Raw genomic sequence first — 24,858 nt, 5'->3', positions numbered from 1 at the left:
TGGCGTTCACTCTTCTACTGAGAAAGGAAGCTCCGGTTAAATGGTTGAAAGGCTTTTTATGTCTTCTTGGCTGACTCGGGAGTACGAATGAGATATACGAATTGCTTGGAATCATCTTCGGATGACCAAGGGAGATTCTTTGGACGCTTATTGCGAGAGATTTTGGAACTCTTTTCTACCAGCCTCTTCATTTATGAAGGTCTTGTTTAAGGAACATATTGAGCGGTTTTGCTGTGGACTTCCTACAGAGATCTGAGACTACTGCTTGGAACAGAAGTTGAATTCTTTTGAAGAATCGCTGCGGACTTCCTATAGAGATCCGAGACTACTGCTTGGAACAGAAGTTGAATTCTTTTGAAGAATTCATGGGTCATGTTTTGCGATACATTCGGGAAATTTGACTTACCCCATTGATGAGATCTTGACTTAGAGAACCCAATAGACCCCTCACAATGAAAGTAGAAAGAGAGAGAGAGTTCCCAGAACAAGGAGAAGAATGATACACGTCCCCGACAGACTCTTAGAGAAAGGGTTATCTATCTCAAAGAGGGGAAGTGTTTTGGATGCGGGGAACATGGGTACATCTCCGCAGAGTGGCCCAAAAAGGCACAACAAGAACAGACTATAGACAGGCCAGAGAGTTCTAGAGCAGCAGAGGAATGTGGCAGAAAAGGTGGATGAAAACAAAACTGGTACCACATTGCGTGGGGCCCGAACCGAATCAGATGAACGAAAGTACAAACTTTGCCGCACCTAGGGCAAAGTGAAAGAACAGGAAGCCCTCATTTTTCTTTGATGGAGGAGTCAAGGCCAACTTCTTTTCACTTGAATTGGCGGCTCGATTTGGGATTACGTCCGACAGGCTGAGGCCACAGGCGGAGGTAGTTCTAGCGGCACCCGGATGGGATGATGCCATTACACCGATCATTGGCAAACTTCGTTTGCAATGTCAGGGGTGTTTAGGACACGAGGACTTCTACATAATGCCCTTGGGAGGTTGTGACGCCCTCCTCAAAATCCCTTGGTACCATACGAACAATGCCGTGGTTGACTCTCGGGCTGAGAAAGCGACTTTGACAAATGAAGGGCACAGAGATTGTACTTGATAAAATTCAGCTTCTTTCCTTGATTTTCTGGAGAGAACTGAATGATGATTGAAGATCGAATATGTTTTGACCTAGAAAAAGAACGCCAAGATTTTCTCCACACTCATGCCGATTGCTTTTCTGAGGGTCTGCCAGACAAGTTACCACCCACTCGACCTGAGGATCATACCATTGATATGATACTTGGAAGCACACCTATGAACCGGCCACCTTACCGTGTGAGCCGAGCCCAGAACGAAGAAATTATGAACCAAGTGAAAGACCTCTTGGAAAAGGGTCTTGTCTAGTCTAGTACTTCACCGTACTATTCTCCAGTGTTGTTGGTTTTGAAGAAAGACGGATCTTGGAGAATGTGCATCGATTATAGAGCTCTCAACAAAATCACCATTAAGAACAGATTTTCGATTTCCAGGATCATGATATTCTTGACCGACTACAGGGATCCTCGTGCTTTAGCAGGATCGACTTAAAAAGCGGATATCATCAGATTCGAATCGTGCCGTGAGATGTCTACAAGACAGCTTTTCGGACAACTTTTGGGTTATTTTTGTTTTTGGTGATGCCTTTTGACCTACCCAATACTCTTGACGACATCGTTGTTTTCTCCAAGGATGAGACAAAACATAGAGAACATCTGCTACAGGTCTTTCAGGCATTACGAGATCACAAGTTGGTGATTAATGCGAAGAAAAGTGATTTTTTCCTACCTGAGATACACTTTTTGGGACACATTGTCTCAGCAGTAGGAGTGCAGATGGACTTGGCCAAGATAGAGACTATCCGTGGTTGGCCCGATTTGAAGAATCCATGAAGTTAGAAGCTTCTTGGGCTCGTGTTCGTACTACAGGCGGTTCATTAGAAAGTTTGCAGAGGCCGCTTCCCCTTTGCATATTTTGACACAGAAAGGAGTCCCTTTCTCGTGGGGACCCACAGAGGTGACTGCCTTTCAGACATTGAAAGAGAATTTGAGTACAGGACCAGTTTTGACTTTGCTGGATTTGCAGAAGTCGTTTGAAGTATATTGTGATACTCGTGGTGGTACTCTGGATACGGTCTTAATGTATGAAGGCCATGTCATTGCCTATGAGAGACGATTGTTTTCAGGGCCGGAATTTACATTACAGATATGTGAGAAAGAGCCTTTGGCGGTTATCCATGCTCTCACTCAGTGGCGACATTACCTACTCGGAGCCGATTTTACGGTTTTCATAGATGGTGGAAGTTTACGCTACTTCTTGTCACAGAAGCAGCTATCGGAAAAGCAGATGCGGTGGGTACACATCTGGGTACACTTTACTTCTGGATTGTCCATGTGTAGGGACATAAGAAATTGGTGGCAGATACTTTGTCCCGTAAGCCGTTAGTTCTGGCTATTTCCGCGATACATCGTAGAAACTTCGAGGATATGGTTGATCAGTATGCCATAGATACAGATTTTGCAGATATTTTCACTCGGATACGGAATGGGGAGATAGTAGCGGGATATTCCATTCGGGATGGCTACTTGATGAGGAAAACAATGTTGTGCGTTACGCAGCCGTTGAGGGAAAAGGTTTTAACCGAATGCCACTTTCCACCTTCTACGGGTCACTGCGGCATTGCTATCACCTTGAAAGGTGTGGAGAGATACTTCTTTTGGCCGGGACTCAAGAAGGATGTGGATGATTTTGTACGCAGTTGCTTGGTATGCCAGAACGTCAAGTTTGACAGGCATAAAGCACAAAGATTGTTACAGCCTTTACCCATACCCACCCGCCCCTGGAAAAGTATTGCAATGGATTTCATTGTTGATCTCCCGAGAACACAGAGTGGTCACGATGGTATCTGGACTGTTGTTGACAGATTTAGCAAGCAAGCTCATTTCATTCCAGTGAAGAAGACAGTCAAGCCGGATCACTTAGCGAGACTTTTTGTGGCCCAGATCTTTAGACTACATGGCATGCCTGAGACGATTGTCTCCGATAGGGACCCCAGATTCACGAGTTTGTTTTGGAAGGCTATTTGGAAGAACATTGGCATGCGGTTGCAGTTCTCGCCGTCTTTCCACCCGCATACTGACGGGCAATCAGAGATTGCTAATTCAGTGATACTAGATTTATTGGAGTCTTACATCTTGGATCAGAAGACTCAATGGGAAAAGTTTTTACCTTTGGTGGAATATGCCTACAGAAACACGATTAACTCTTTGATGGGGAAGGTGCCATTTGAGATTATTGAATTTGCTACGAAGGTTCCACCCTTTCTTAGCACGAAAGTTAAGTTTTTTCTTTGAAGCCGACCAGTTCACGAGGGACTTGGACTTGGTCCGAAAGGCTTTGCAGGAATCTGAGAAAAAGGCAGCAAATTGACAACGTTGCGATTTGAAATTGAAGGAGAACGATTAGGTGTTCTTACATTTTAAGAAGGCACGCCTAACAAAGAAAAAGGGAAAGGAGTGGCTTTCTCAAAAGCTTAGAATGAGATACTATGGACCTTTCTAGGTTTTCAAAAATATAAACGATGTCTCCTTTAGACTGAAGCTGCTCGACACTTGAGACTTCACAATGTTTTCATGTGAGTCTCTTGAAGCCTTTAAAAGGCGATGTGCCCGATGATGGGGAGCGGGAGCCCGAAAGAGATATCTCTTTTGAGTTTCAGGGATATTGTGAGTTGACAGTATTTTGTTGTATGACTTTATGAACTGGAATTCCCGAACATGATACTGACTTGTTCTTGACTTGTTTAAGTGCAGGAACTGATAGATGGAATGATTGCAACATTTCGGTCTGAACGATCTCGATAGACATGGTTGCAATAAGGATTAGTCAATCGGGCATCTATGAGGTCCTGAGTTGCTAAATACGTTGCCGATTAATCATGGTCTGAGATCCGAATGAATGCTAAATGTGATTTGTCAAGTGATGTCCTGTGATGTCGTGTGATGTGACTGTCGATTGGTACATGTGCTAGATGTGTGTTCCTAGTGCGTTGGTACTAACAGTCAGTGTCTGCTAAGACAGTTTATGGCCTCTGTCTGTTTTGCAGGTGTAATCGAGGGCGATTACAATGCTTTCAAGGGGGGGGTATGTCACAAACCGGTGACGTGGCATGGCATGGTATGCACAACAGATACACAAACCCTCCTCGGCATGAGAAGCTTCCGAAAATTACGCAGTTTTGCTGACGTGGCATGTACGGAAACCCGTGATTTGCGGCGGGATTTTCGAAACATGCTGACGTGGCAGTATGTACGGAAGGGTTGTACGGATTCTCAACTTTTTCTCTACGCAAAACCTACGCAAGCTTTATTTTGGAGAAGCTTTTAATAAGTTGTTTTATTTTAAGAATTTTAAAAGAAGCTTTTGATTTTGAATCTTTTGGGGCTCTGCTTTTAGCAACCCTTGTAACCTTTATAAGAAACCCAAGGGCTCCCTTTGCAGAGCATCTGGACGCAGAGTCTAAGAGCGAGCACGCGCGGAAGTTGTACTTTGCTTGAAGATTAATATAAAAAGAAATACCGAAAGGGGCGCTAGTCTTTGGGGCCAATACCTCTAGGCATGGAACTCCGCCGGGCCGTGTCGAATCAATTGTGAATTGTGAACTGTTTTGAAGTGAATCTCTGCTGTGTTGCGGTAGAATCTTGACTTGGAGTGTCCAAGTTTGTTACATTCAAACCTGCCAATGCGGATTTTCATACCCGGTCCTCTCTTCGCCGCCTGGGCTAGATAGGTTCCTTGGCCGCGTACATCACAGAGTTTCAAAGATTGACTCTGGAGATAGAGAATATTAGCCCCTCTGATAAACTTCACAGCTTTATCGACGGACTCGAACCCAACCTGAAGGACGATGTGCACAAATACATTTCTACCACCTTGGATGCTACAATTGCCTATGTGGAGCGTCTTGGTGATAATCTCTACATGGAATTTTTTCCCTGGTGATAGATCTTCAAATAGCACTCGCTTTTCACAGTGCGATCGCAGAGAACGCTATAGCCAAAGTCAACAACAATCTCAGTTCAGACAACAAGCAACGGAGCCTTATTCAACTTCAAGGTTCTATTTTCAAGATCGACAATCTCAAAGCAGATCTTCCTTAAATGCTCCACTTGGTCGTGGTAAAGGACGTGATTTTTCTCAAGATCGACGTTCCAATACTCAGCAAGGCTCTTCGTCAAATGCTTCTTCGATTTCAAAGAAGGATTTGCGGTGGTGACTATAGATGGTATCGTCTAAAGAGACCAAATCCATTTAAGAAATTCCAATGCGGAAACATTATCGAATTCTGGACAACCAGCTTCTGCTTAAGACTTCTGCTTAAGATAAAGGAAAATCAGTGGTCAATACAATTCGTGTCTTAGAGAATATGACTATTCTTATGAAGCATGCTCAATGCAATTCTTTAGTTTTGGAGCCTATTTCAAAGCAAGTTTTGAGCCTTCTTAGAACTATCAATGGTCGCTCCATCAACATTTTGGCGGACAGCTGATGCTCTAATAATTTCGTCAGCAGTCAAATAGTTCAACAGCTTGGCTTGCCAACTCAGAAGACATCTCACTTATATGATGTGGAATTAGCAGATGGATCAATTTTAACTTGTGATGAGACAGTTCAACAGTTGCAGTTCGAGATTCAACAACAGTTGCAGTTCGAGATTCAAACTTATGCAGATCAATTGGATTTTGAAGTCATGGCTCTATCTTATTACGACATGATTCTTGGTCAGCATTGGTTATTCCAGTATGATCTAACAATTAGCTTTCGAGGACATACTATCAACTTGTTCAAAGATGGACGTGAACTGATTTTACACGGGCTTTATCACAAGGAACGATTGATTCAAGCCTCACGTGTACAAGTCAGACGACATGATACAATGGATTATGAAGCAAATGTGATTTTCGATGCAGGTGCAGAAATTATTATTGATGAAGAAGTTTTTCCAAGTGATACTTCATTTCTAGATAAAGATAAGGACATAGTTGCAGATTTTGAGTCTGAAGACGAGTATTCTTTCTTTATTCTTTGGTGGATGATGATATGTCAATTGCAAGTCATGAAGTGACAGTTTCTGAAGATGATTCTGAAGAATTTTGGGATTCATTATTGGAAGATGATTACAATCTCAAGCCAAAATCCTCTCTAGTGATTACTAAAGTTGAAGTTTCCCCATCTGAAGAGTGCCTTGAGAATATTTCCTCTTCACTAACTATTTCACAGTTATTGGAAGATTTTGAGCCAGAAGTCTTACATCACATGAAGAATTTTGAAGATCAACCTCTTGTTGCAATCAACCTGATTATGCCTGATTTCTCTAAAAAGTCTTTGAACAATGCAATGACACGGGATTTAGCAGCTAAAGCAAAAAGAAGCAAAAGTTTAAGACAAAGGTTTCAGATAACTTAAAGACTGAAGATATTCGGAGACTCAATGCTTTTCCAAAGTTCTATCAACATCAAAAGTCATTTCTTTGACATTGGCTCTCATTTTAAATGGGAGGGAATGTCACGATTGTGACTATGTTACAGTATTACATCTACTCCTAGTTGCAGATACGCAAAGTACCATGCCAAGGAGAACCCCTACGCTTGGATGGTCATGACCCTTCGCTTTAAAGACATGCCTCTTCGCCAAAAGCAACACTCCTTTGACAACTGGTCACACCCCTTCGTTCTACAGGTGCGACTCTTCGCCCAATGGTTGCAGCTCTTCGCCGAAAGGATGTGTGTTTACGTCTAAAGTCATGTCTCTTCACCAAGAGACATGCCTTTTCACTAGTGACTCTTCAATTCCTATAAAAAGAACCCTTTGTACTCAGTTTGCATTCAATCATTCAAACAACAAGTGTTCTTGTCTCTCGAGTCTCAGTTTGATCTTAAGTATGAAGTTTTAAGTTTTAATTGTAGGATTAGCACCACTAATCCTCACAAGCAAAAGGGGGTTACCTTGTTTTGGGATTGACTTAGCTTTAAAAGCGCCACATAGTCAAAAAGGACAAGTGGCTAAACAGGCTAATAAATTCTGACGTTTCCATTGCGAGCACCCCAACATCATCAACGTTTTGCATCAGTTTAGCCCAACGTTTTTCATCAGTTCAGCCAAACGTTTTTGCACCAGATCAGCATGAGCGCGAAGTATTCAACACTTAGCCATTGTATGTGCATTTGTGCAAGTAATCCATAGTCATAAGGGACGCCCATTTTTAGGCTTCCCGTCCGTGTCCTCTTTTTTACACTAAAAATCCATTTGAGCCCTGTCTCCCGTCCCCACTCCTTAGGACGCGTCCCTTGTGACTATGAAGTAATCAAAACAAGTACTTGCTCTGACAACAAAGCAAGGGGGCCCTTGAGGGTCGTTGGGACCTGACATGCAGTGTCGTCTTTCGTTCTCCCTGTCTCTTTCATTGTGTTTAGTGCGGTTCAATTCTCTCCAATGAAGTAAAGTAGCCTTGTGTTTGTGTGAAGTACTAGGTTTGAGCTAAATCCTTAAACCCTTCTGTCGCACCTGAGAATGTCTCTTTGCATGCGATCGTTCATCCAAAGTCCGCGGGGAGCCACTATAGTGCCTCTCTCCAAAATCCCCCCCCCCCCCCGAGGCTCCAAAAAAGAAAGTGGAAATAACAAAGTTTTCTTCATATGATTCTCTATATGAAACACCTTGCCTCAATGTATGAAATGCATTGTGTGGGAGAATGTACTAGGGAGTGTTCTCTTTTTTGTGAATGGGGGCAATTGAGAAACTTCTTTTGTGGTAGCCTTCGTGTGTTCCAACATGTTATTCCTTGTGAGTTGGTCATTGGCACTCTGCGTTGATTTTTTGGTTCTTTCCTATCCTTTTTCATAGGGCGAGGTGTGTCGTGTGGGTTGTTATGGATTATTACCTCCCACTTCTCAATGAAAGTTGTAGCCTATTGGTGTTCTTTTGAAAACTAAGGGATGGACTGCTTTGGGTTGAATTAAGGAATGGATTGTTTTGGGTTTTAGGAAATAGGAGTCTTAACAGAGTTTTTGACTGCTTGTAGATATATTCATAAGCATGATATCTACCATCAAATGATGTATTTTAGGTCAATTTGTAAGTGTACTTGTGAGTAGTCTGTAGTCTTCTGGAGTATAATAAAGGCAAATGACTCTCAACAATCTAATTTTTTTCTTTTTTACAGTGACGAATCCAAAAAAGACAGGTACTACTATGAATGAAACTTTTTTGGGCCTTTTATATCCAACTGAAGACTACAAAGTGTGAGTTTTGTCTACTTTACTTCATACATTTGTAGCGTAAGCATTTTGTGGTTAACAAATTTAATCCTTATAGGTATGGGTATTTGACGAACACAAGAGTCAAATTTTTGCTCGTGACTACCGACCAAGATGTACGAGACGTGGACGTGAGAAGTGTAAGCATTACTTTTCTTGATGTTTGATGTCTTCACGTGTTGTCGGTGTTCTATTGTGTATAATTTTCAATTCCTTTGTGTGTATTTGTGATAATTTTTCGAATAATGGCTTGTTATGGTATACGTCATAGTGATGTACAATTTCTTTCCATACTTTTGAGACTTCAAAATCTTGAAACTTTTGACTTGCTTCAACGAAGCAAGAGGGATTGAATTTTAACCATGTTATTGTACCCAAAAGCTTGTTTAGAGTGTTGAATTTTGTGTGGGATCTTTCATCAAAGATCTAAGTCCGTTGTATGTTGATTGAAGAATGAATGGATAATCTTTATATCTAGTAAATGATAATACTCGTTTTGTTAGAACTTTGTATAGTGAGACATGGTGGAAACTGAATGCACAATGCATGTGGTATTAGTGTCCTTCTCTCTCTTAACATACATAAATTTAAGATCAAGTTCAAAAAAAATTTGCACGTCTTTTGTGTATTAAACATAGTTACCCGGAACGCGGAACGGGAACGGCGACGGGATCCCCGCGGAACGGGGGAACGGCTAAGGGTCCGGACCGGGAACGGCGCGGAACGGGAGGTATAAGAAACACCCAAATAGTGCATTTTTAAGCTCCTCGTGTTTAAATACAAGGAGTATTAGAGAGCTTTAACTCTAATACTCACAAAAAACTCGTTTTGAAGACCATTCAACCTTGCTATGACTAGATGATGAGAGAGAGAGAGAGAGAGAGAGGGAGAGAGATTTGAGAGAGTGAGAGGGAGAGGGAGAGATTTGAGAGAGTGGGAGGGAGAGGAAGAGAGCTTGAAGGCTTGAAGCCTTGAGCCTTGAGCCTTGAGCCTTGAGAGAGTGAGTCTTGAGAGGGAGAGATCTTGAGAGTGTGAGAGGGAGAAAGCTTGAGCCTTGAGGATTACCTTGTGGAGAGAAAGGGGGAGGGGGGTGCATTTTATGAGTCCTTGAGGCCTTGCACACTTCAAAAAGAAGCCCAAACATTTACTTCAACTTTTTCAATTTTTGCCAAATTTGTTTGTAGCCGTTGGCCTTTCCAGGGGCATTCTGGAACGTTCCGGAACGGCCGTTCCGGTTTGCACTGGCCACCCGGAACGTCAGACGTTCCGGGACGTTTCGGAACGTTCGGGAAGGGAATTGCCCCCCGGAACGCCGGAACGGGGGCTAGGGGGCGTTCCCCGATAACTCTGGTATTAAAACTTGTTTTATTTTTTTCCCTCGCTTTGAGATGAAAGATTTTGAAATTTGAAACTTTGAAATGCATGACAAACACCACGGAGCGTTTCATACCACCATGGTATATATGTGGAACAGTGGACTCTGAGCTAAATTAATGAGTGCTAAAAATAGGACTATTTTCTACCAGTGGAAATTGGTGAAGCTTCTTTACACCTTATGCAATCGGGATCGTAGAGTAGTCCATTCTATGCAGCCAAGGACCTTAGGATTGTGCTAGGTTAAAAACATGGAAAGTAGGAAAGGGTAACTTAGAATTGTGTTAGATTAAGTACAAGGTGAATAGGGAATTGTAACTTAAAAATTACCATTAATATAATCTTTAGGGCTTCAATAATCCCCTTGCAGAAGTACATTCCCTCTTTAGGATAGGGTGCTCTTTACACTTTTAGAATTGGTGCTTTTCATGCGTAACGCTTTTGGACAAGCGAGGGGCCTTTATAAGTGTGCTAGGGCCTCTCCTCTGGGCAAATTAGATTGGGAGCATTGCCACAGAGGGCTCAAGAACCGTGGACATTGTACCTTTGTGAAGCAATAATAAAGAAATACTGGAAGGGGTGCCAGTCTTTGGGGCCAACGCATCTGGCTCGGAACTCTACCGTGTTGGGTTGACTCTCTCTCTCTCTCTCTACTCGCGTATTCAGTCGTTTGTAGTTTTCTCATCTGTGTTTTTGTAGATTTTTACCTTGGAGTGTCTAAGATTATTACAGCGGTATCAAAGCTCTTGATTCTTCTTCTTTGGAGGATTCGATCCCTTTTCTAATAGCACACATGGATTCAGGCAGTGAATGCGGCAGGGAGTGAGACCCTCCTCCTGCCAATGAGGTGCTGCAGCGGGCTGAGCCTCTCTCTGTGCTGCCAGTATGTGACGTCCCAGTCGAAAAGTGTACTGAAAGAAAGGGATGCCTGGGTGGTCTGCAGAAGAGAAAGGGTCCCTCCAAAGCCACTCTCCAGGATCCCACTGTACTCGTGTCAGTGGAAAGCACTCCCAAGCCCACAGTCTCCAGTGTCCAGTCTCAAGAGTTGCTGGGTCAGGATCGATGACACAAGTACTCCCACAGATGCTGTGAAAACAAAACTCTGCCACTTGCGGGGCCTCTGCTGCAACTCGCTGTAAGCGCCCCTCACCCTGTAACTCGAAAAAAAGGGAGGGAACAGTCTCTGAGCAAGCTCGAACTGACATGAGAACCTCCAATTGTGTGAAGGCTCCCATCCACATGGGTGCTACTGGCTCGAGAGGTGTGAGCCACTCAGCTGGAACTGCCTCTGAGATGTCTTGGCACATGCTCTGCACACCCCTCATGCCCTGTAGCTGGAAACCTTGCAACTCCTCTGACAAGCCTGAAAACTCTAACCAGTCACCTAAAGAGCGTGTTGGACGCGCTGCCATGGGACCCCAGGAAACATGAGGCCGGCTACCAACCATGTGGCCTCTCTAAGTGCTAACCATGGGGTTCCAAACAAGGGGCTGTCGTAGGCGCTCCTCCGTGCAAGTAGACTGTCGCTGCTCTAGGCCTCGCCGCAAATGCTCCCAAGATCAAAGCAAACTCACTGCGAAGCGGTCCTCCAGTCTCCTGCTCAACGTGGCATCCAATCGGGCACAGGAGCACTACCAACCGAGAAAGCCAATGTCTTTCTCCAGTTGATCAGTGTGCCAGATGCACAACAGAAGGTCTCAAGAGCTGCTCACACCTGTGAAGGTTGGCCTCCTGGCCATCCAAGTACAAGGCTGAGTCGTCAGCAAACTCAGCGTCCAGTAGCTCATCTCCCCGAATAGGAAGTGCTAAGCCCCGCAAACCAACCTGCTGCGACACCAAAAACCTGCTCATCGCCTCAGCATAGAAGATAAAGAGGAAGGGGGCAAGAGGGCAGCCCTGTCTGACCGAACGTGTGAGCATGAAACGATCGCCTCTACCTCCTGACAAAAGTACCTGACTGTGTGCTCGTCTGTGCAAAGCTGACACCCCTCTGATCCAAGCTTCTGAAAAGCCCATCCTGTGTAGAGTGCCCTCTAGAAAGTCCCAGTCAACTCTGTCGTAGGCCTTCTCAAAATCGAGAAGAAGAATCACCAGATCCTCACCACGGAGCCTCGCTAGGGTAGAAGCCTTTCAAAAAGTAAAGATGTTGTGAAGGATACTACGCTCCTTGACAAAACCAGCCCGAGTCCCATGTATAAGGCTCTCTAGAAGTGGTTGGATCCTCAAACTTAGAGCCTTGGCAAGAATTTTGTAGGCTGAGTTGAGGATGGTGATGGGGTGCCATTGCCGAATCTCATCCAAGGAGCCACCCTCCTTGGGAATGAGGTAGATCAGACCCTCACTCATGCTGTCAGGCATCTCTCCTGTGTGCAAGATGTACTAGAAAGCACTACAGAGATCTGGGCCAAGCAAGTCCCAGTACTCCAAGAAAAAACTGGGAGTCAAGCCATCCTCATCTGGACAGCTACCACGGGGGAGTGCACCAAGAGCCGTGTGCAACTCCTCAAGTTGAAGTGGCAGCTCAAGTCTCTGACGCATCTCCTCAGTCACAAGGCAAGGCATCTGTGCCCACACTTCTCCTTGCATGCATCCTGACGCTCCGACTGAGGCTCTGCAGATAGTAACTCACGGTAAAAGTCAGAAGTAACTGCACGCATGTCCTCTGGCTCAGAAGCAACTGACCCGTCGGGCCTCCCCAACTGACTGACCTTGGCATGCGTATACCGAGGTCCCACTGCCACTGCCTAGAAGAAAGCACCAGTCACTCTGTCACCCACCTGCGTCCACTGAGATGCCTGTCGGTGAAAAGCAAACTCATGGCGCCGCTCCTCTGTGCTAACAAGCTCCTGGTGAGCCTACTGTAACTGCTCCTCCAACCAAGGACTGTCAGGATGCTACTCTTGCATCCTCTGCAAGGAAGCAACGCCCCGTTTGAGACGCTGCTCCTCTTCTCTCGCTGCAGTCAGGCGAGTCAAGGACTCCTGGAGAAAGAAACGACTAAGCTGAGCTAGTCCTGAGGCCACTCTGTCAGCAGGAGAATCTTGCATGTCCAAGCTCTCTGTACAAAGAGCCTCCACTTGCTCTCTGAGTGTAGAGTCCAACAAGCCCCTCTCACGGATGCGTAGCATCGTGCTCCCCCGCCTCTGCCTATCTGTCAGTGTGAGGATCACTGGTGCATGGTCCGAGAAGGAAGTCCCTGCCAGGATACCAACTGTCCCACCCAAGTCACAGAAAAAGTGACTAGTGTAGAAGCGATATATCCGCGATAGATTCACTTCTCCCACTCTGCGGTCCGAACGAGAGAAGGCCAGGCTGTCTGGGGGCCTCACAAAGCTAGAGTGCTGCCACACATCCGAAACCCTCAGAGTCATACAAAACCTCTCCCAAGCTGCCAGCTCAACTCCTTGCACAGTAGCGTGGCTACCACCAATCGTGTCAGAAGGGTCCTCCAACACGTTGAAGTCACCCCCAATGCACCATTGCTCTGCTTCTGGCAGAGACTTAACACTCTGTGACCAAAACTCTGCTCGTGCACTCGCCACATTGGGCGCATATATGTTCAGGAAGCCCACAAAGGCAACCCTGAACCTGCATAGTGATCCACTGAGCCTTGCCTGACACAATAATCCCTCTGCCCACAATGGCCTGCTGTAGAGACTCCGCAATAATCATACATACCCCACCCTGGATGCCTCTAGGTCCAAAAGCAGCTGACCAAAAAGTATCATATCGTCCACAAAAAGTATCATATCGTCCACGCAAGAGCTGACCACATCGTCTAATGTGGCTCTCACATAGGTGATGCTCCTGTAGCATAAGGAGATCAATCTCTCCTCCCACAAGGCAACGCTGAAGCTCCTGACGCAATCGATCCCTCTGACGCTGAAACTGGGGCCTACCTAGTCCCTGTACGTTCCATGAGACGATCCTCATGGGGACTGAGTCGAGGGTTCACTCAGTCTGGTCCCTGCCGCAAAGGGGAAAAGAGAAGCAAATGTTGAGTCCAAGGCCTCTAACCCCCTGGCTGCAAGGAACAAAACATGAACCTTGAAGCACGCTGCCTCAAGGTCTGAAGAGGAGTCGCCGAGAAAGCGTGTAAAGTCGTAGGCAAAAAAGTCCCATCGGCGTCGAATGTCAAAGCTCGTCAGCGCTCGAGGGACTGCTGCAAAGGGAGACGTCTGTACCTGTAGAGGGGGTCGCAAGAAAGGCAGTCCCTCTCTCGCCGAGCGACTCGTGGCAAAGGCACTGCCAAGAGATCTCCTAGCAGCCGGAGATGGCCTTGCCCCCTGAGTCGACTGTGGAACTGGAGGGGGGGGGGGGGGGGTAGGAGGAGGGGGAGAAGAGGGACGGGGGGGGATCGGCAAAAGTAAAGGGGGGAGGGGGAGAGGCGGCTGGAACAGGAGGCGGGGGAGAGGTTGATGAGGAGGGGGAGAACTCGGGGGGAGGAGGGGCTGTCGAGGGTGAAGCTGAGGTGGGGGCTGGAGCAGGGACCTCGTCCTGCTCCAGAAGACCGAATCGGTTCCCCGTGGGAACCCACTGTTGCTGGGCAGGCACCTGAGGACCACTCTGAGTGCCAGGCTGTCGCTGTGGTCCCTGCCAGCGTTGACCCCGACCTTGCTGCCATCCCTCCTCTGTTGGAGCCCCAGGCTTTGAGGGTGGCTCTGCCTGTGTGCTCTGTGTCTCTACCTGTGGCTGTTGGCCAGCCCTTGCAGGCTGGGGCTTAGTCTGTGGTGTAGGTCGGGGCCTCTTCCGTGGACAGGCCTTCGCAAGATGGCCCATCTGTCGACAAATGAAGCACTGGTTCGGGAGGCCCGAATACTCCACGCTTTGTCTAAACCAACCCCCACTCACCCGAGGAAGGAGGATGACCTTCGGGAGAGTGTGAGTATCCCTAACCAGAACGCGAACTGAGGGACAACTACTGAGACTGCCATGCGAGGTGTCTCCAGGATAGTCCCAATTACTGAGCCCATCCTGGACAAAAGTGGTAAGTACTCCCTCCGCAAACCAGGAAAGCAGACGGAGATGGGAATGTCTTCCTCCTCTACCAACACATTTGAAGCAGGGTCAAAACCATGTCTCCACTGACGAAAGTGGGCTCGAACTGCTCGGATGGTCAAGGGACTCATGGCGATGATCTTGGATGCCATCTCGGAGGTCTCAAACTCGATCTGATAGTAGCCTCGTCCGAGGATCTAGACGTCCAAGATCTTGCCCACCTCTGCAAGAAGGCGGGCCTGAAGAAGGTGAAGCAGCTCTCCTCTGCTAGGAATCTTGCAAATGACAGAAGTCGCCTACAAGCGCTCTACCTCTGCGGCTAGGCTCGCTTGCTCTGTCGGTGAGAGAGCAAGTCGAATGGTGGGCTCAACGGGGTCGGGCGAGGGGGCTTCATTGGAGTCCCTCTGCGGTGGAGCATGAGCTGCCATCTGTGGCTGCTTTTGTGGAGAAGAAGCGGAGGATCGTTAACGAAAGGGGGGAGACCTGCTGGACCGAGCATGTCGATGGTGCTGGCGACCCCCGTCAAGCAAGAAGGGAGAGGGAGAGGGAGAGGGCTATAGGCAAAAAGCAGGCGAGGGGCGGACAGCGGGAGTGGGCGGACGGGCGGGATGGACAGCGGGTAGCGGTTGCGGGCAGTAGCGGGGGCAGCGCGAGGGGCAGTGGTAGGGGGGGAGGACTGGAATGGGCAACGGGCAACAACGGGCAGCTGCGGGCTGTTTGGGCAACGGGCAGCAGCGGGGGCAGGGCGAGGAGCAGCAGGCAAGGCTAAGCTTGTTGGGGGTGAGCAGGGGGGGTAGTGCGAGGTGGAGAGGGCGGGAGAACATCACGAGGGCATGGGGGAGGGCGATGGCGAAGGGGGGAGAGGGGGCGGGTGCGAGCAGAAGCAGCGAGGAACCTTCGTCAAACTCTGAGCACAAGGCAACCATCTCCCATTGGTTGAATATGCTTACAATAACACTGTGCATACGTCAATAGGTAAGGCACCATTTGAGATAGTGGAAGGAGGGAAGAAAGTCCCGCCCATTTTGCAGACTAAGGACAAGATATTTGAGGCAGACAAGTATGTACAAGATGTGGATGAAACACACAAGAAGATAAAGATTGCTCTTGAGAAGACTCAGGCTAAGCAAAAGAAAGCTGCTGATCGTCATCGTCGTGAACTTGTATTTTCACTTGATGATTGGGTGCTTTTGTGCTTTGAAAAGGCCAGGTTAAGGAAAAGGGAAGGCAAGGAACGTTTGTTGACCCTTTGTTGGTGATGTGCCAGAGAATATGCTTGATGAGGAACAACCCGAAGTGGAAGAATTGGATGAGATCCTTGTTCCTGAACAGATATTGGCACATAAAGAAAGGAAGGTTAGAGGAAAGGTTGCAAGACGCTATTTGGTGAAGTTTAAGAACTATCCATCGTTGGATGGCAAATGGATGGAAGAGTCTGAATTGGTTGATTCACCTCAGCTATTGCAATTGTATCTTGAAGCCTTTCAGATGGAACCCACAGTGACTTGATGTAGCCTTTTTGGATGCATGGTTCATGATGCTCAACAGAGTAGTTAAGCAATTGTATCTACTCTTTCCATACAGAATTTAGCTAGAGAAGTTTGTGCTCGAGAGTACACTAGAAGACTTCTATGCTTGATATATGTGTCGTAGCCAGGTTGGTGGGATGTAATCGTCCAACGCTACATTTCCGGAAGCATGTATATCTTGGATTCCCATCATAGAATATATGTGATATTAGGAGATATCGCACATATTATTGGCATGCAAGCGAGGTCGCTTGTAGTATTTCAAGGGTGGGGTGTGTCACCAGGAGGTGTATTTTTCCTGTTGCCTTCCGTAAGATATTTTTATTTATTTTTATCTTTACTTGTTTTCCCGGGAACCCTTGAAAGGTGCAAGTGGACATTGCATGGCCAGTGTGAAACGGCTGCGACCGAATAGGTTTCTCACATCGGGAGTCTGGGTCGGTCAGTTTGGGATTGGTCGGGCAAGTTAGCACTGAATTCTGATGAGTATGGAAGCCTATGTGTGCCAAATGAAGTCTGGGCCACTCGGAAAGTCACTTACAACTTTATAAGTCAGTGGGAACTAGAGAATTAACTCAAAAGGGGCAAACTGGACACATGGCGGTTCCAGGTAGATTTTCCACTTCCATCAGCAAGAGGGGGCGCCCAATTTGAGAGAGGAGGCTGATTTTTGCTTTTGATTGCGTAAATGGAATGTACACACATGTAAAAACTCAAGTGTAGACTCTAGTGACTCCAATGGAGAATGTCGCCTCGGTGACTTTTCAAGATGAAGCACCTCCATTGTTGATTTGATACACCTTTGGATTAGTCTCGATGTGGGATTGCGGATGGCCACCAAGAGGTAGATCTAGGGCTGATATGCGCTCCCGATGTGAGAGGAATGAAGGGCTGAAACTGCAAATCTCGACGATACCGATGATGGGCAGCAATGAGAGCACTCGATGCGGCGAGGGAATGAAGTACCGGACCGCAACGAGGCCTCGCGTGAGCAGATCCAAGCCGTTTTTGGGCGATGGGAAGGGCTGAAATTCGAAAACGCTAGGACTGTTCTGCAGGAGAAGAAGCACTAGGGCTGATCTACTATTGCCAAGCAAAAACGCCAAAGCTGATTTCATACGCAAAACGCCAGGGCTGAAATGGGAGCAAAACGCTAGAGAGCTTCGCTACTGGGGGTCTAGCTACAATGTGATCCAAAACGTAGGGAGAGTTGCTCAATTTATAGGGAAAAATTGGGCTTGTGAATCTCCTAAAGCTCACGTAGGGCAAAACCTCTGTCAAGTTCATTCAAAATAAATCATTAAAATGAATAAGTTTGACCGGGGGTTAGTTTCTAGGTGAAATTGTTGCACATCTGCCCATCGATTGACGTGGGGAATGGCTCATTAGATTTCTCTAACCTAATACTACATGCACGTCATGCCAGATGCCCATTGTAGTGTAATAATATCCGTCAAAACACTTGTACAATCCATTTATGCACGAGGGTTCCAAAACTGGAAAACCTAATCTAATTGACTCGTCCGGACATGCAGGTCTTGCAAACAGGCTCACAAAATTGTCGGTACTAATTCTCCTAGGATTCTAGACACTCCTATCTAGGGATAGGTGGAAAATTGGTTCTTGAAGTTGATGAAGCATGTCCACGTGGCACACAGAGCCATGTGCACGTGACATCTCCTCCGCTTAAGGTGAGGTATCGGTATCGAGCTGCATGGCCTCCTTGTATGAGTCTAGCAAGTCTGGATATTCCATAAAAAATTCCTCGTCCAACCCAGCTTCATGCTTCCCTCAATCCTTGAACTTCAAGAAGTATTGCCTTGCTTGCTTCTTTGTTCCATGCTTGAATCGATGAAAGAGGATGTGTTCCGGCTCCATAACGTCAGTTATACCAATTATCTCCGGTTGCTTGCTTGTCCGGAACGCTTGTTGAAGGTTCACCCCTGGCGGGATCAAGCCGAATGTTGTCGGGAGAGATGATGTAGCCCAAATAGCACACAATAGTAAAAAGAAATTCGGACTTCTTTGCGACCAAATCAATGAAGATATGCATCATCATACGATTGAAAATACCCAGTGCACCCGTGAAACCAAATGGCATAACAATGAACTCGTAATGCCTGCGGTCGGTCCTAAAGGCGACCTTATAGATGTCTCGCTTAGCGATTCTTACCCGGCGGTAGCCACTCTTCAAGTCGATCTTCGAAAACACTATAGCCCCATTGAGACGCTCAAAAATATACTCGATGCGAGGCATCGGAAACCGTCATCTTATTGAGGGCCCTGTAATCCACACGTAATATGATGAGCCATCTTTCTTACAAACAAAAAGAGTTGGAGCAACAAAATGACTTGCACTGGAACCCATAAAACCCCTATTCAACAACTCACCTAGTTGGCACTCTAGCTGCTCTTCATCAGCCTTGTTCAAACAATATGGAAACTTACTTACAGGTCGTGCTCTGTTGTATTTTTAGCTTTGGCTACAAATAAATGAAAGTGATTTTTGTGCACAGAGATTGAATTTATGAATTTATTGGTACCAATTATGAACGGGTAAATGTTCCGGTGCAATGTGCTATCTGGAAATTTATCCGTGTCCGGATAGTATGATAAGTAGAACAATTGCCGGATGCAGTGAAAAATAGTTCATAACAAGCGCATGAATAAGTTGGTGTCCCCAATTTGCTCAGAAAAACTATAATTTAATAGTTTTTGCGCTGGCCGCCCATGAATTGGCAGGCCGGACATAGTGGAAATACAATCTGGCGGGAGCCGACATATTGAGTTGGAGTAGTTACGAAATCGGACGAGTTATTAATGCTCCAGATTGCCACAAACCCAAGTTCAAATGCTCGTTTTTAAGTCTAAGGTTTAAAACTTTTAAAATACTGAGTGGCCGGGTTAGTATGAACAAGGTCAAATTAAAATAAGGCTTAAAATCAACAACTGGTGTAAAAAAATTTAGAAAGAAGGTAGCATGGGAGATTTTACGAGCCGCTTCTCTGTCCCTGAATGCCATGAAAATTTAAGCACTCTGACGCGTTCCAGAAGTAGAATTTAGCCAAGGGGAACTCGTGTCGCTCCCATGTAGAAATTCTAAGTACGAAGTAGACTTAGCCGTTCTGGGCTACAGGTATGAAAAATTTCAGCCAATAGGCTTATGAATTTCATGCATTCTTATGCATCAAAATAGTATTTGGGATACAAACAACGTATGCTGTTTTGGATTTATGTGCTTGTAATTGTTCAAAAGTATAAGAAAAGCTCCTTCAAGGGAGGGGACCCGCCCATCTTCTGCGGCATATTTTCTTTTTTTTTGCGTGGAATCTCACACAACAAAGTTAGATTAATTTTAGAGTTATAAGTTCACGCTGTGACAGTGGTATTAGAGCAAGGTCCTCTCGTTTTCTTTCTTAAGGAGGGGCAGTCCTTGGTAGAAAAAAAAACTCGCCATAGCACTTGAGCTACTTAAGCAACAAATAGCAGAATTGCAAGCTGCTCTTGCTCAGCCAGAAGTTCAAAAAGTGCTTAAGACCCTTGAAAAAGGGAAAGGAAAGATGGTGGAAGAGCCATCTCACAACGTCCTAGTATCAACTCTGGGAATACCTCAGACTAGGGCCCCAACACGGCCTCAGAGGAACCTTGCACTAGGAACCTCCCTACAACATGAAGAAGAAGAAGAAGAAATCCCTTTGCTGACTTACTCGCCAAATTACTCTTTCATGAAGAACCTAGAGAATATTAATCCTTAAGAAGAACTTGAGCTTCCCCCAAACGAGGCTGTAGATCAACCACCAAAAGCAGAAAAGCAAGACACAGAATTCCGGTGGACAAGGATTCCAAAGCCATCTCCAAGAACCAATCCCGACACCACAAGAAGAAGACGACGTTCAAAGCTGGAGATAAAGATGTTAAATTCGAATGTTATAATGGAAAGAGTGTGGGGGAGCAGGAGAGAGAGCCCACTTGCTACTCTATGCAATGAGAGTGAAGGAGAAGAGGAGAGTGGCGCAGAAGAAGCATACGCAGAGAAAGATACGTGAGAGAGAGAGAGCTCGTAGAAGTTTTTGGGAAAAGTCACGATTGTTTTATTTTGGGCTTGAATCAGCTAACTATGATACATCAGCTGATCATGCACTTACTCATCCAACACCCATCATCTGACTGCAATATGCAAACCGCTCTGCTGGAAGACTCTTGGTCAAAAGATCTGCAGGATTGTCATCTGTGTGCACCTTTGAGTATATGAGTAAGTGACTAGGGGGCCATTCACACTTGGGCCCCCTCACTTATAAGTCTTTTAACTTATAAGTTAATAAGTACAAGGCACTTAGGCCTTTATTCCCTAACAACCTCCCACCTAAAGGCAATGTACCTTGGGAGATCAAAGAATCAGCTAACTATGATACATCAGTTGATCATGCACTTACTCATCCAACACCCATCATCTGACGGCAATATGCAAACCGCTCTGCTGGAAGACTCTTGGTCAAAAGATCTGCAGGATTGTCATCTGTGTGCACCTTGACAAGTGTAATGCTCTTGTCATCAAGCACACTCCTGATAAAATGATACTTCACCTCTATGTGCTTTGTCTTGGCATGAAAAACAGGATTCCTTGCAAGCATAATAGCACTATGACTATCACAGTGTAGCACAGGAACCGGTGACTTAATGCCAAGCTCTTCTACCAAACGCATGAGCCACAAAGCTTCTTTGCATGCCTCAGTGGCAGCCACATACTCAGCCTCAGTGGTAGACAAAGCAACACATTTTTGCAGTCTAGAAATCCAAGAAACTGCATCTCCTGTGAATGTAAACACATATCCATAGGTAGACTTCCTGTAATCTGGATGTCCAGCAAAATCTGCATCTGTAAAGCCATGCACAGATGTCTCACTCTTCCCAAAACAAATGCACAAGTCTTTAGTGCCTTTCAAGTATCTCAAGATACACTTCACTGCTTCCCAATGCTTTTTGCCAGGATTGCTCATGTACCTGCTTACCACTCCCACTGCAAATGCAATGTCCGGACGTGTAGCAACCATAGCATACATCAAACTGCCAACAGCTGATGCATAAGGAATCTTGGCCATTTCAGCCCGCATATCATCTGTGTTTGGGCAGTCATGTGCAGTCAGTTTTACATATGGAGGCAGCGGAGTACCAAGTGCCTTTCCCCCATCCATATGAAAACGATGTAGCACCTTATTAACATAATCTCGTTGAGATAGATACAGACGCCTGTTGGGTCTATCTCGAGAGATACGCATGTCCAAAATATGATTAGCTTCACCAAGATCCTTCATGTCAAAGCGATTCTTTAAGCTTTGCTGTAATGCATCCAACTCCGTGACATTTTTACCCGCAATAAGCATGTCATCAACATACAAAATCAGCAATAGAAGAGATCCATCACTTGCCGTTTTGATATACAAACAGTGATCAGAATTACTTCTTTTGTATCCTTGAGACCTCATGAATGTATCAAACTTGTGATACCATGCACGGGGAGACTGTTTCAAACCATACAAGCTCTTCAAGAGTCTACATACTTTCTTCTCTTGCCCCTTTGACACAAAACCTTCTGGCTGCATCATATAGATCATCTCAAGCAAATCGCCATGCAAAAACGCTGTTTTGACATCCATTTGCTTTAACTCCATATCTTCAGAAGCAACCAGGCCTAAAACAAGACGTAATGTGGCAAGCTTTACAACAGGAGAAAAAATCTCATCAAAATCCACACCATGCTTTTGCTTGTACCCTTTAGCAACCAAACGTGCCTTGTACTTAGAAGAAGCATTAGATGTGACCTTGGTCTTGTAAACCCATTTACATGGCAGAGCCTTATGCCCTTTAGGCAAATCAACCAAGTCCCATGTATGGTTTTTCTCCAAAGACTGCATTTCCGAAACCATTGCTTTGAACCATTTCTTACTGTCTTCCCGTTGCATAGCCTCTTTATAGCAAGACGGCTCACCACAATCAATAAGCATGACATAGTCCAAAGACGATTCATATCTATCGGGGGGCCTTGTCACCCGAGTAGACCTACGCACCCAATGATCCATAACAGGTGGATTTTCAGCCTGTAAACCATCAAAAACAGCAGGCTGTTCAGCCGGTTGCATCGCAACAACGGGCGGTCTAGGAGCATCAACCTGTTCCCCTACCTATGGTGCATCAATGGCAACTTGTTGGGGCTGATTTTCAGCAGCTAATGGCTGATTTTCAGCACCATTTTCAGCATGTAAAGGCTGCTGAACATTGGGCCTTCTTGGCTGTCCATATGTAACATCTTCACGAAAAACAACCCGGCGCACTTCCTCGACCTTTGTGGGCTGTTTGTGCATGCAATTCTCATTGAAGATGACATCATTGCTGCGTATGATTTTCCGTAATGCGGGATCCCATAATCTATACCCCATTTCACCATCCTCACCATATCCTAGGAAAATGCATTTATGAGACTTTGGTTCTAGTTTGGTGCGCAATTCACTCCGGATGTGAACATAGGCCTCACAACCAAACACTCTTAAATGTGCATAAGGGTGGCTTGTCAGACCACACCTCCTCAGGCACCTTTCCACCCAAAGCCTTGCTAGGTGAGCGATTAATCAAGTGAATAGCTGTTTGCACAACTTCTGCCCAAAAACCATGAGGTAATGCAGCATGTGACAACATACTCCGAACTTTCTCTTGGATAGTTCGGTTCAACCTCTCTGCAACTCCATTCTGAGAGGGATTAAAAGGAGCCGTGAGCTCTCTTTTAATACCTTTAGTAGCACAAAAGTCAATAAATGCTTTTGATACATACTCCCCCCCATTGTCTGAGCGCAAAGACCTAAGCTTCTTGTCAGTTTGATTCTCAACAAACGCAAGAAACTTCTTGAAAGTATCTAAAACATCGCTTTTAGCACGTATTGGATACACCCACACCTTACGTGTAGTATCATCGATAAACGAGACAAAATATTTCTTTCCCCCTAAGGACAACTGTGGCATTTCACATACATCGGAATGCACTAAGTCTAACCTATCAGACTTCAAAGAAAGAGACCTTTTGTGCGGTGTTTGACTGTGCTTACCGTAAATACAGTGCTCACAATGAGAAAAATCAGCATACCTCAAACATGGCAAATAACCACAACGAGACAGAGTTTCCATTCCTCTTTTACTCATGTGTCCCAACCGGCCATGCCACAAAGAAACACTTGGCTGCTCGGTTACGGCGACAACATGGTCACGCACACTAGATACATGCAAAGGATACAAAGTGTCCGATTTACAACCCTTGGCTACAATCCGGGCCCCTTTACAAATTTTCCACTTGCTATCACCAAAAGTGGTGTGATAGCCTGCATCATCTAGCTGCCCTGTACTAATCAAACTCTTCTTGAGTTGTGGCACATGGCGCACTTTGTGCAAAACAAAAGTCATACCATCAGCAAAGGAAAACTGGACACTGCCAATACCTGCAATGTCACATGCATAGTTATCTCCCAAATAAACAGTGCCCTACACCTCACCTGAGTACTGTGTAAACCAATCCCTATGAGGTGTTACATGAAAGGAGGCACCTGAATCAAGAATCCAAGTATGCATGTCCACATGAGAACCCATAGCAAGGGTATGTGCATCCACAGAAGAGGCATTGAGTACATCAGTGCTGTTGTCACTGTCACAACTACTAGCAACATTGATTTCCTCAATCAACACAGTGCTCTTCTTGGCATTTCCCTTGTCCTTTGCATCAGTTTCAGCACCCTTGTTCTTCTCTTTCTTCCACTCATAGCATTCCCGTTTATAATGCCCTTTCTTTCCACAATGATGACACACAACATCTTTCCTACGAGATTTGCTGCGTGCCCTGTCCTTACTGTCAGATTTCTCCCTCTGTTGAGACCTGCCTCTCAAGTGCAATGCATTAGAAGACCCACCTGTGGTGTTCTTCCTGTTCATCTCTTCCATCAAGAGAGAACTCTCTATATCTGCATACTTAAGTGACGCACTTGAGTTACTAAGAGCTGTCCGGAATACATCCCAACTCTCGGGCAATGTGCATAGCAGAAAAGTAGCTTTGAACTCCTCATCAATCGTGAATTTCAGCTCTGTCAGTTGGCTGAAAATAGAATTGAATTCATTGAGGTGCACTGACATGTGCGTGCCCTCCTTCATGCGGAGATCCATAAGCTTCTTAAGCCAATACACTTTACTGGCAGCACTCTGCTGTGCATACAACTCGTCTAAACGCTTCCACATGCCCCATGCTGTCTGCTCATTCTCTACATTGAAGAGTAAATTGTCAGACACCGAAAGCATGATCGTGGAGCGAGCCAACTCGTCCACTTCTTCCCATTCTTCAACCTCCATATCATCCGGTTTCACACCCTGTAACTTAATAGGTTTCGCCTGTTTCTTTTGCAACATCACATTATAACATTGCTTCTTCCATATAGCAAAGTTATGGGCCCCTTCAAGCTTGCGAATGTGCAACAAATTGCCACTTTCACTGCTAGAAGCCATTCTGAGTGATTGCAAACACTGAAACCCTGTTTTGCTGACCTAAACACGCCCAAATGTGCGCAATCGGGCAAAAAACAGCTTGCTG

General features: G+C 45.7%; 1 protein-coding gene across 1 annotated transcript in view; it reads left to right on the top strand.

The window, feature by feature from the left end:
• LOC147444052 (SNARE-like superfamily protein) overlaps positions 1–24,858 on the top strand; it is a 45,200-nt gene that overhangs the window by 7,774 nt on the left and 12,568 nt on the right. Inside the window, exons 3-4 of the mRNA XM_086526791.1 lie at positions 8,247–8,325; positions 8,399–8,480. Of these exons, the coding sequence (XP_086382917.1) occupies positions 8,247–8,325; positions 8,399–8,480 (161 nt within the window). The remainder of the gene's footprint in view (positions 1–8,246; positions 8,326–8,398; positions 8,481–24,858) is intronic.

Source organism: Adiantum capillus-veneris, chromosome 13 (genome assembly GCF_014529385.1).
Source record: "Adiantum capillus-veneris isolate H3 chromosome 13, ASM1452938v2, whole genome shotgun sequence".
Lineage (NCBI taxonomy): Eukaryota > Viridiplantae > Streptophyta > Polypodiopsida > Polypodiales > Pteridaceae > Adiantum > Adiantum capillus-veneris.
The sequence above is the reverse complement of the archived record's forward strand: the minus strand, read 5'-3'. Positions and strand labels throughout refer to the sequence as shown.